This window comes from Melitaea cinxia, chromosome 4, assembly GCF_905220565.1.
Source record: "Melitaea cinxia chromosome 4, ilMelCinx1.1, whole genome shotgun sequence".
In the NCBI taxonomy this organism is placed as follows: Eukaryota; Metazoa; Arthropoda; class Insecta; order Lepidoptera; family Nymphalidae; genus Melitaea; species Melitaea cinxia.
In genome coordinates this window covers 8,803,544-8,816,249 of record NC_059397.1, presented here as the reverse complement: position 1 = coordinate 8,816,249, position 12,706 = coordinate 8,803,544, and the positions used below count along the sequence as shown (strand labels likewise).

The 12,706-nt window shown below is 35.6% G+C and overlaps 1 protein-coding gene across 1 annotated transcript; it reads left to right on the top strand.

Annotated features, from left to right (window-relative positions):
• The first annotated feature begins 2,399 nt into the window (after positions 1–2,399).
• LOC123669862 (apoptosis inhibitor 5) lies at positions 2,400–7,390 on the top strand. The gene is made up of 8 exons (XM_045603388.1): positions 2,400–2,612; positions 2,715–2,876; positions 2,981–3,325; positions 4,646–4,843; positions 5,373–5,567; positions 5,733–6,002; positions 6,086–6,250; positions 6,330–7,390. Exons 1-8 carry the CDS (start codon positions 2,421–2,423, stop codon positions 6,609–6,611), a joined length of 1,809 nt encoding a protein of 602 aa, XP_045459344.1. The 5' UTR covers positions 2,400–2,420; the 3' UTR covers positions 6,612–7,390.
• The last annotated feature ends 5,316 nt before the right edge of the window (positions 7,391–12,706 follow it).

Below are 12,706 nucleotides of genomic sequence, written 5' to 3'. Positions count from 1 at the left end.
CTTATTCTAGTCTATCCTTAGACCACAAAGACAAACGCTTAAAAGCGAGAGTAGTCAGTAGGTACCTCGTAGGTAACTTCTAAAGGTTTAGAAACCTACCCCTCTTTAGAGATCCTTGAGATCCTTACTAACAAAAGATTTATACACGTATGACTCTCAGCAATAAAAATACGTTTTCTCATGGATATCATTATATCAAGTAAATCAAAAAGATTTCACTTTGCCCAACAAATTAAATCGTAGGATTTAATTACTACTACTTTCATACATCTATAAAAACGGCAAAAAATAATGTCTGTTTATGGGAGCCCCCCTTAAATATTTGTTTTATTTTAATTTAAGTAATTGTTTATTTTTAAAATGAATTTATAACCAAATATGCTTTTATATCTCAAGCTTCTATCTGTTGCGATTATCAATATGGTGCAAAAACGAGAAAAAAATCACGTTTGCTGTATATGGACGCCCCCTTTAAAATTTATTTGATTGTGTTTTTATATTTTATTATAGCAGGAACAGAAGTACGTCATCTGTGAAAATTTCAACTGTCCCCTTTTAACCTTTAGGTACGGAACTCTAAAAATGGCAGCTGCGTGCATTTAGAAACTTATTAATAAAAACTAGCGTTTTCAACATAAACATTAAATTGAACAGAAATTAAAATTATTTTTACCTTTATACCTCTTTGTTTTTTAACCTATTAAGTATAGGTTATAACTACCTATTATGTTTTTAATATTTGTTGTCTATGGTAGCTCACTTACATGTAACAATAATCTGTGGCGTATACACTGACCGTGGTTTCTCTATGCTCCATGGACCGTGGAGGTACGTCGGCCATAGAGTAGAACATGGAGCATAGAGAGAAGGAGAACGATCTTTCTCTATGCTCCATGGAGTAGAATAAATATTAAAATGACGTCGGCTTAACGGTTTACGACCGCCAGAGGCATGACAATCAAATAAATTTTAAAGGGGGCGTCCATATACAGCAAACGTGATTTTTTTCTCGTTTTTGCACCATATTGATAATCGCAACAGATAGAAGCTTGAGATATAAAAGCATATTTGGTTATAAATTCATTTTAAAAATAAACAATTACTTAAATTAAAATAAAACAAATATTTAAGGGGGGCTCCCATAAACAGACATTATTTTTTGCCGTTTTTATAGATGTATGAAAGTAGTAGTAATTAAATCCTACGATTTAATTTGTTGGGCAAAGTGAAATCTTTTTGATTTACTTGATATAATGATATCCATGAGAAAACGTATTTTTATTGCTGAGAGTCATACGTGTATAAATCTTTTGTTAGTAAGGATCTCAAGGATCTCTAAAGAGGGGTAGGTTTCTAAACCTTTAGAAGTTACCTACGAGGTACCTACTGACTACTCTCGCTTTTAAGCGTTTGTCTTTGTGGTCTAAGGATAGACTAGAATAAGAATTAATAGTTGAAAATAATCTCTTAGTACTATTTTTAACTTTAGGTTATCATTCTGGGGATACAAAAAATCTTTGCTAATAATTGTCAGATAACTATCAAATCGTAATAATATATCGATATTTGGTGCCCTTCTCTATTGTTGAGTAGGCTGTTGATATTTTTTAAAATATCGGATTCTCGATATATCGATATTTTTAAATATAACAATATCGGAGTTTGGTATATCGAAAAAAATATCGATATTTCGATATATCGATATTTTTTCGATTTGATTTATTGCCTTTGTTTAAAAAAAAAAAAAAAAACAATCGTAAGTCGGCTCAAAAATAATTTACATAGTTTATAATTCAGAATATTTGTTAAACAATTAAATTATAAATTTATTAAAATTAAAGTTTTTAAGTATCAAATTATTGTTCAATTTTAATAAAACAATAATGCGTACCAATATTCAGCAAGAGTTTTTAAGAATACTCGTTTTTTTTATAGACGCAGTTGTTTGACTATTACGATTATTAGGAACTAAAAGATTGATTAAAAAAGCAATTCGTTCAGATGCTATAGACGTGGCAAAAAAATCAAATTTTTCAGCTTTTTTAAACAGCTTTTTTGTTTTTTGGTAAAATAATATTTAACAGGTATTTCCGATAGCACCAGAGTGAAATTTTTACTATCAATCCAAAATTTTAGTGCATTTAATGACTTTGAAATATTTGGTTGATCTAAATATTTTAATTCACCAGGTATTGTAACAAAAATTGTGACAAAAAATCATTAGACAAATTTGTCAAGAGCATATTTTAGTGTATGTCCCATAATGATGAAGTTGTTTACGAGTGTTGATTTTTAAACTTCAATATCGAACTATCGATATATCGTCCAAAACAGTATTAGTAATAAATATCGATATTTCGAAATAATATTATCGATATTTCGATATATCGATATTTTATCAACAGTCCTAGTTGAATTGCATGCTGCATGGCGTCTATTTAGTGTCGTTTATTAATTTTATTTTGTGGGTGAACGGTGTATATCTTACATCAGCGTCGCTTTTACTAAATTATCAACAGTTTACAGCGTTATTAAACATGTCTGCTGATAACATTGAAAAATTATATCAAAACTATGGCATTCTTGCTGATGCTAAAGAAGACATTTCTAAGGTAACCTCATGAGAAATCGTTGTCTTCGTTCTTCGTTGTCTTCTATTTGTTTCAATTGTTTTTTTCTTTTTTTACTTAAACTTCTTTCAATGTTTTCTTTAGCATGAAAAAGAGTACTTGGAGATACTTGCTGCAGTTAAAGGATCGAGTAAAGAGAAACGTTTGGCATCACAGTTTATTGCGAAATTCTTCAACAGTTTCCCTAACTTAACGGACCAGGCAATTGAAGCTCAGTTTGATCTCTGTGAAGATGATGACGTTGCGGTAAGCATAACATATTTTTGTCAAACAACCATGTCAAAGTATTTTTATTAATATTTTTGTATTACATGTGTATCCAAATGTCACTTATATACAAATCATTTCAGATTCGAAAGCAAGCGATCAAAGATCTACCAGCAATGTGTAAAAATAATAAGGAACACACGACTAGAATTGCTGATATTTTAGCTCAGCTATTACAGTCTGAAGATGCTACAGAAATAAATGTTGTAACAAACTCATTGGTTACGATCTTGAAAAGTGACCCGAAAGGGACTTTAACGGGCTTATTCTCTCAAATCCATCAGAGCACAGATAGTGATGTCCCAAATGAAATTGTAAGAGAAAGATGTATTAAGTTTTTGGCAACAAAAGTTAAGCAGTTAGGTCGGGATGTCATTGATAAAGATGCAGAAGATCTTATCATAGCTGAAGGAAAGAAAATCTTACAGGTATGGTTTTTTATAATAAATATTTATATAAGGGGTTGTCAGATTAATTCCGTAAGGCTCGATAGGAGGAAGAGTTTCAGCAAAACATCACAACCAAGGGTGGGTGCTGTATTGACATATCACATGAATTTATTTTTTATTGAATGTGTGACATCTAAACCAAAACAAAAAACAACCAACAAACACCCTGCAACCTTGATGCCTGTTTAAAAACTTGTATAAAATTGCTTAATTTTTCAAAATTTATTCAGATTATATTTAAACAATATTCTGAACACTTCAATTTATTTTGTACAAAAAATACAGGTGATTTTTGGGTATGGAGGGTAGTCTAAAACATCACCAAGTAGGTAACTGGGTAAGTAATCAAAAAATTGCCAAAAATATCATATAATTAATGGATTGCTGCTTTTGTGTAGTGATAATATAATAGCAATTATTATGACTTTACTATAAACATGTAGTGTATTTATTATAGGTTTGTTAATTAAAGATATTTTTACAAATCTGTGTTTTGTAACATTGGCATTCTGGAATATTGTGTGCCATTTGCTCAATTCTGGGTTTTATTCATGCTCATAGCAAATATTTATTATCATACAAATATTTTTTTTCTAGTATGAGCATGCATGATGCATGCTACAGAAAACAGTATGACGGTAAAACTTACTACTTATTTGACTTAGTAGTATGTATACGTTGACTTGGTAGTTATTTACCAACCTAAAGTGAAGTGCCTTTACATGGCAATAGAATGTTTGCTAATTGATTCATGATATCAAATAATCTAGATCTGCAGTGAAATAGTATAGAAGATAAGCTCAGATCAGATAAGCTGACCTGTACATCGGTAACGCTTAGCTAACTTATTAATAAAACTTCATGTTCATTTCAAATTCTTGAAAATGCTCTGTCAACTTCTATGAATGTAAGTTAAAGCATCAGAGTACAAAAGTCAGGTACTGACTGTCTTTTGATTTCATTGGACCTAAATACATTATTTATTTTTCTACAATTCTATTGCTTAATGTTTTAATTTTTCTATACATGAGAACTGTATCTGTGTCATTTGCAGATATCCCAGCTATAGGTGTGTTTTCGAAAATGATGGCTTTCATACTTTTCTTGTTGCCTCCAACTACAATGACCTATCTATTATTTTTTAATGTCATGTGTTTATGTGTTATATTACCCAAAACTTTGCACAAGTTTTGAACTTTGTGATTGCTATCTCTATTTCTAATATTTACACATTTATTATATAAAAAATATTCTCATTCATAAAAGATTGTAACATTTTTACATGATTTTATTTTCTAGGATTCCGTTGCTGAAGAATTTGAGCACATAATGGATTTGTTGACTTGGTCAAAGCTTGGTAAAACACCAGCAGGAAAAAAGGAAATGACCCAATTGATAGCAGCATTGGCGTTCACACCAGATGATTGGCACCCAGAAGACCCTGAGTATGTGGACAGGCTGATTCAATGCACTCAACATGCAATTCCTCTTTTTACTGTAAGTTCTTTACTTGTTATATAGATAATTTACTTAGATAATTCACTTAGTCAACAGCCAAATAATATAATCGTGTTGCAAACGAAAAAAACACGACTTCAATTACATCGACAAGTAATACAACGTAAGTAGATGAAAAAAAAATTAACAAACGCAGTAGTCGTCACTACGATTTTCGAGGGTTTCCCTCGATTTCTCTGGGATTCCATCATCAGATCCTGGTTTCTTTATCATGGTACCTCCCTTGGGATATCTCTTTTCCAACAAAAAAAAGAATTATCAAAATATAAAGAAAAAATTATATATATATGTATCCGGTCGAATTGAGTAACCTCCTCCTTTTTTATTTCAGTTAAAAATGTCCTATTTCAACTAATAATTTAGTTAAACTGCAATAAATTTACTAGAAATGCTTAGCTAAGACCTATATCAAATTTTAATAATTCTAATTTTTGAATGATTGAATTTTTTTAAACATGAACTGATTATTTTTCCATCAATACAAATAACTTCATATATTTATTACCAGGCTCAAGTGGATTCAACACAGTTTGTCAATATCTTCTGTGACCATGTCTTGCTTCGATGGAATGATATTGCCACCACAGGAGGAGGGACTGACTTGAAACTGGAGATATTAAAAATATTTGCAGAATTAACTGAAAACTGTGGAGAAATTGAAAAGGCTCAAGACAAAATAAACATCGTTTATGATGTTTTAATGGTAATCAGTGATGTTTTGTTTATCTTCACGAATTAATTGCAACCAATTTTTAAAATAATCTTACAATTTTTAATATGAATAAATCTTTATATTTTCAAATAAAAGCAAGTTTCTACACAGTTCTTATATCCTTAAACAATAGCTTATTGGAACACTTTTTTTCAGAACTACTTACCAGAAGCACCAGTTGAACATGAAGAAGAAAATGCTGTAAAAGAAGGAGAAAGTAAATCAGATGACACCAAATCGACAACAGCTCCTTCCTTGCAGTTTTCACATGTGGAATGTGCACTTTTTGCATTACATTCCTTATGCAGAAAAGCACCAGAAGCTCTAGGAGCTGATACAGCTCGACTAAAGTCATTAAGGTTACGCCTTCAATATACTGCAAGGCTTACTCAAGGATATATTAAAAAACTCAAAGAAGTTACGCAGGTATAATCATTTCTTATTAAATTTTAACCTCAATCATATTATTTCATATTACAAATATACTAAATTAAATATAACAATTGTAGAGCAAAAAAGGTGAAGATGAAAATACAGAAGAAAATAAATTGAAAATAGCAGCTTTAAAAACAACATCAAATATTAATACTCTCATAAGGGACATATTCCGTACTCCACCCAGCTTCAAGAGTAAAGTACAACTTTCGTTCCAGACAAAGAAGGTTGAAAAAGAGGTAATGAAGTAAAAACAATAAATTTTACCTAATGACCGACGGAGACTTCAATCTAATATATTATTATCTTTTGTTTTAGATAACACCATCTAATGATGCACTAGACAAAGAAAAGCAATCATCAGGATCGAAACGTCACAGACCAATAACCTTTGACAATGGGGAGAAAAATGAATTACCTGAAAAGAAATCACGTAGTGGTGATAGAAACCTTAAAATGTATACACCACCCTCTGGCAAATACAGTTCAAGGCTAAATAATTCTGGACGTTTCTCTGGCCCTAATTCTGGCAGGGGTAGAGGGAGTTATGGCAAAAGGGACTTTTGGAACAATGGTGCACCATTTAGAAAGCGCTACTAAAATTTATTAAAAAGAGGACTATTTCTATCAATCAATTTCTTACAGATGTAAGAATATTAATAGTCACCATATAATTTACAAACTTTTTGCTTTGTTATACAACAAGGCATAAAATGCTTTTTGAATAAAGATGATTTGCAGACTTAATAAGAACCATCTAACTAAAATAAATGACAAGAAAGTTTATTTCAAGATTAGGCGACCATTTTTATTTATTCTCTTTACCGACGTTGTTGATTAGTTTTGTCAGTCCAAAATTTAGTTAGCTGCTCCAGAAGAAGGTGGCACGAATATTTTTCCAGTTGCAGTTTTCAGGGTTGCAGCAGCTTCATGGTTATTGTACGTAGATGATATATTGACAAATTTATTTAACTAAATAATGCATGTTCAAATTAAATAGCCATTGTAGTTCTTAAGTTATCCCTCCACATTCAGAAGGTAAGCCTAGTTAATTGTTTACCTCATTGTGGCAGGCAACTCTACATCTAGAAATTGTAAGTATAAAATTTTATAGTTTTAAATACAACCTATCCTGTCCCAGCAATTTAACATGTGATTGGTAGCCATTCAACTGTATGGTAAGTATTTTCGACATATATACCTAGGTTATTATTAATAATAATTCAAGGACGGGAGTTTTGTGAAATGAAGCAATTATTTTCGAGAATATGGCTGCCATTTAATATTGTTTCAGATCTGTCTCTAGTAACTTCTTTTTAACCAAAGAAGTAACTGCCTGGATTAAATTCACCTTCATATAATAAAATTTTCTTCCCAAATTTGTGTATTATTTAATATTCCATAACTCAAAATATATTTAGATAAATTTACATAAATATTACAAATAGTAAGTACTGACAAGTTTAGTGTATTTCTCCACCGTTAATTTATTTTGTCACCTGAAAATATAATTATTAAACAAATAAATTGTTTGATGCCCTTTACACCTGTTAGACAAATATTATGTAATTCATGGCAAAAACTATTATTTACATCTTTCATAGACGATAGGAGGTTTAGTTTTTTTATTGCCTGCAGAATAGGAGACGGCAGGAGGTGAAATCAGGATCGAAGATACGATGGAGCATTTGGATCATGAAGAATATTAAAGAGAGTGGAAAGAATGTGCATATTACGTCGAAGACGAATGGGGAGCCATTTTAACTGAACACGAAAGTGAGTCATCATTACAGCCTATACAGTCCACTGCTGGACATAGGCCTCCACAAGTTTACGCCAAAAATAACGTGAACTCATGTGTTTTGCCCATAGTCATCACGCTGGGCAGGCGGGTTGGTGACCGCAGTACTGGCTTTATCGCACCGAAGACACTGCTGCCCGTCTTCGGCCTGTGTATTTCAAAGCCAGTCGTTAGATGGTTATCCCGCCACCGGTCGGCTTTTTAAGTTCCAAGGTGGTAGCGGAACTGTGTTATCCCTTAGTCGCCTCTTACGACACCCACGGGAAGAGGGGGTGGCTATATTCTTTAGTACCGTAGCCACACAGTACAGAAAAGTGATGCGATCAAATTTTCGCAGGCCAAAAATGAACCTTATGGCAAGATTTTAGAGTCGTTCTAACTTTTAAGTAGCTCCTCAGTCAAGGATAGGCATCCGAAGGGTTTGTGCAAGCATAATTTTGGTTTGGAAAGAAAGAAAATATTGGAGACGCTTGAGAAAGTGAAATGTGTAGTGTATTCTTCTGCTGACTTCGCTGACATGAGCCGCCCATGACAAATTCCATAATGAGCCCTAAATTCGTAACTTTATCACAGTAAGGAATTAGGACCCCAGAGTACGAGATTTTAGGAACCAATTCCCAGTCAAGTCTGCTTCTCAATCGACTACTTCCAATAATGATAGCTTGTGATTTAGCAGGATTGACTATCCAAAAGACCTAGGCAAGTCCTGAACTACGACAAGGTCACTATTTAAATTTTCAACAGCCTCATGCAACTCAGTCAACTGGAAGTGTCTGTATATTTGTAAGTCATCTGCATACAAATGGAAGGGAGAAGTGATAACACGAGAAACATTGTTAATGAACACAGAAAATAGCAATGGAGATAAGACGCCACCTTGAAACACCAGCAGTAAGTTCCATTTAACCTGACGTGTTGCTGTTGAAAGTAACGCACTGCTGACGTCCAGAAAGATAGGAGTGAAACCAGTTAATACCTGCAGGTGAAATGTTAACCGCACGCAGAGTACCAAGAAGAATGTCGTAATCAACTGAGTTAAAGCACTGCTAAAGTCTAGCAGGATCATGGCACTGAGCTTGGTTTGATCCATTGCACACCGCACATCCTCCGCCACATTCAGCAGTGCTCCAACAGTGCTGTGGGAGGGACGGAAATCGAATTGATAAGGACATAATTATGAAGTTGTAAGAAGTGTAATGAAATGTACGTCTGTATATAAATTTAAAAAAAAACTTCGCGTCGGACCACGTCCTAGCCACGGTCTTTATACAAAGGTCAGGGTCAAAACACGGCCTAATTTCAACGGAAAAATTTAATTAATTAGTACAATAATGTCATAACGTTTCGCTCGCTTCAATGCCGCTGTACGTCACTACCTTCAGTCAGTGCGGTGGCGATCTTCATTGTAAATGGTTATATTTTAGGCTAAGATCTAGATTAGGTAAAACCGAATTTCGGGACCGTGGGGGGATGGGGGAGGGGAGGGTGGGGAACACTACCCCTGGTACCACTATCACACCTCGGAACCCCATGGTTATGGAGATATCGATGGTTAAAGTTTTGAGGTTAGAAGAAGAATTGGTCATGCGTTAGTTAAGTGGCCTCCAATTTATGGGGTGAAATGGGGGTGGGAGGGTAAAGGGTGGTGGGGAGGGTGGGTTTTTTAGCCCCCCGTAGTGTGCGTTTCGCGTAAACCCCGTGGTTTCGAAGATATCGTGTTTGAAGTTTTGGGGTTAACTTTACGTGATTCAGAGATATTACAATACCTTAGAGCTCCGTGTCTGACTCCACCTTAACTCCGGTGCAGCGGGAAGTGCACTCATATGCTCCATTCACCAACTTTCACATTTTATTTTCGAACAAATTTACGTAAAAACGATCTCGATTGCAAGATCAACAAACGATACGAACTGACGCTTAACGACTGACAAATCGACATTTTTAAACAAAATAACGCGTCAGACATAATATTCTAATAAAATTAGTAACATTGCGTGCTAGAATATAGGTTTAGAAATTCGAAAAATACCCAAAACCGAATCGGAGCACCCACTGTCCACGTGGTCTTGGTCTGTCCTACCCCTAGAGTGTTTTTTTTGTGCCGCGGAGGCGCGGAGGGAGGGCAGCCCTCGCCCGCCGTGCGAAAGCGCGCGAACGAATGCGTAGAGGAGCGGCTGAGGCTGGTCGCCGAAGGCGACCAGCCTCCGCTGCGGAACGGAGCATGAGTGAGCGTGCTTTCGCACGCAAGGGCGGAAGGGCTGCACTTCCCGCAGCGCCGGAGCCAAGCGTTCCCTCTAACTTTCGAAATTCTTCTTCTAACCTCAAAACTTTAACCATGGATATCTCCCTAACCATGGGGTTCCGAGGTGTGACAGTGGTACCAGGGGTAGCGTTCCCCACCCTCTCCCCCCCCATCCCCCCACGGTCCCGAAATTCGGTTTTACCTAATCTAAAGCTTTACCATATTTTAAAACATAAATGCGTGACGTGTGATAAAAAAAAGAAACAGAATGCTATTCTGTTTTCCCTGCCCAGCACAAGCGATCGTCATGCCACTCATGCCTCTGGCGGCTTTTAACCATCAAATACCCCTACCATTGTAGTTTCCCGACCTGTTTATTACGTCAAAATTATTATTGAAAACAATGTTATGGGGATTATGAAACTGACTTTTTTTGTTTTTAACCGACTTCAAAAAAGGAGGAGGTTACTCAGCTCGACCGTATATATATTGTTACGTGTTAGGTAGGGTTCGAAGGATTTGAAGAGAAAAACCCGCTGACTCTTTTGAAGACTTTATTCACTAACACTAGGTCCAACACAAAGCACTAGGTTCAAACACTAAGCACTAACGATGTCCTAAGTCGTAGCCAATCTCGTAGGTTTCGCTGGTACCACTCTTGATCACTAGTTTTCACTTTGAAGTCACCTCGAAGATCGCTCAAACTGAACTGAACTCGCTCGCCTCCCTGCGGCTATATATATTGGCCGAGACGAGGTCCAGACCATTTTGGAAAGTTCGCGCATGTACCCGGTTTTCGAGACTATACTTCTATATAGGTCCACAGTAGTTCCTCTAACGCCATATAGTATTGAGTAGAGAGTTTCATGCTGTCGCTGTCTGTGTGTGGTTTCAATGGTTGCCGCTAGATGGCGCTAGTTTCTTTATGTGTTCGTAACACTATATATTTTAATTTATGTTCGGGTATATCTTCGTCGTTTATGAACCAATGTTGATAATTATTTATTTTTTTTTTGTTGGAAAGAAGATATCCCAAGTTTGGTACCTTGATAAGAAAACCAGGATCTGATGATGGACTCCCAGAGAAATCGAGGGAAACCCTCAAAAATCGTAGTGACGACTGCCGACTAGTGCGTTTGTAATTTTGTTTTGTCTACTAATGTTGTATTACTTTTTTATTTTTTTATTTTTTATATCTTTCTATCTGCAATCAGCCCTTGAGCTATGATCAGATTGGTTGTTTCTTTAAGTAGCAGGTCGAGATTCTTCACATCCAGCAATGCGTCATCCCTTAATAATATAAATTAGACCGATGCTATACGCTTCCTTTTGAGCCTGTAAGTAGAGTCTGAGGACTCCAGAAGTGTCACAGCGAGCTCATTTTTATGTTGTTGAAGTCTTTGCTTACATCTAATGTAGGACTTTTCTATGACTTCCCTGACAGTTGGGATTTGCAGGTACTCATGTACTTCAATATTCTTCGTGAACCAAGGTGCGCTACTCAAGGTTTTAAGTGCTTTATTTTGAAAGCGTTGCTAAATTTCAATATTTGATAGGCTGGCTGATCCCCAAAGCTCTATACCGTATGCCCATATAGGTTTTAAGATGCATTTGTATATCAAAAGTTTATTTTCCAAACTAAGAGATGACTATCTACCCACTAGCCAGTAAATATCTCCTAGTTGCCTGTTTGCTTCATCCCTTTTGGTTTTTATATGTTCACGCCAAGTAAGTCTTCTATCAATGTTCCCCATAAGTGTCACTGGTGGGCAGTCTCCTCTCTTTAGGGTAAAAGTAGTGTGGGCAAACTTGGTAGCACTAACCTTGATTCTCCACTTTTTCAGCCACGACCCTATCCTGTCCAGGTGTTCTTGGAGATTTGTAGAGGCTCTAATCTGGTCTTTATCGCAGGATAGGATTGCTGTGTCGTCAGCATAGGTTGCGGTTTTGAGGTGGGCAGATCAGCGGTGAAGATCGTATATAAAATAGGATCCAATACAGAGCCCTGGGGTAGTCCAGCCTCTATGGAGTAGAATGAAGAGCAACAATCTGCAGATCTAACCTGGAATACTCGTTCCGTCAAGTACGATTTGATCAGCATGTATGACGTGTGTGGTAAACAAATTTTTAGTTTACTTGGGAGGTCCTTGTGCTATACTCGGTCGAATGCTTGTTGTACGTCGAGAAAAGCAGCTAAACAATACCCTTTTCTTTCCAGAGATTGACGTATTGTATGAACCACTCTGTGTATCTGTTCTGTTGTTCCATGGTCCGCTCTGAAACCAAATTGATGTTCTGGAATTGTCTTTTGTTCCTCAAGTATGGGTAGCAATCGTTGTAGAAAAATCTTCTCAAACAGTTTTGACAATAAAGGGAGAAGGCTTATTGGTCTATATGAGAAAATTTCAGTTGGAGTTTTTCCTGGTTTAACTATCATATTTATGATTGATATTTTCCAGATAAGTGGAAAATAGTGTAGTCTCAACACTGCGTTGAATAGAATGGTTATTAAGACAATTACTTTCCTTAGTAACTGTTCAAGGACTTCTGATCTGACTGTAATCAGATCGAAACCTGGTGCCTTCTTCCTTTTCAAACCCCTAATAGTTCTTCTTACTTCGGCTGGGGTGCACAATCGCAAAGGCAAAGACA

Excerpts from the sequence above, each read along its gene's own strand:
- LOC123669862 (XM_045603388.1), top strand. The coding sequence starts at position 2,421 with ATGCTGCATGGCGTCTATTTAGTGTCGTTTATTAATTTTATTTTGTGG. Across the intron at positions 2,613-2,714 it reads CTAAAGAAGACATTTCTAAG|CATGAAAAAGAGTACTTGGA; the intron begins GTAACCTCATGA and ends TGTTTTCTTTAG. Across the intron at positions 4,844-5,372 it reads ATGCAATTCCTCTTTTTACT|GCTCAAGTGGATTCAACACA; the intron begins GTAAGTTCTTTA and ends ATTTATTACCAG.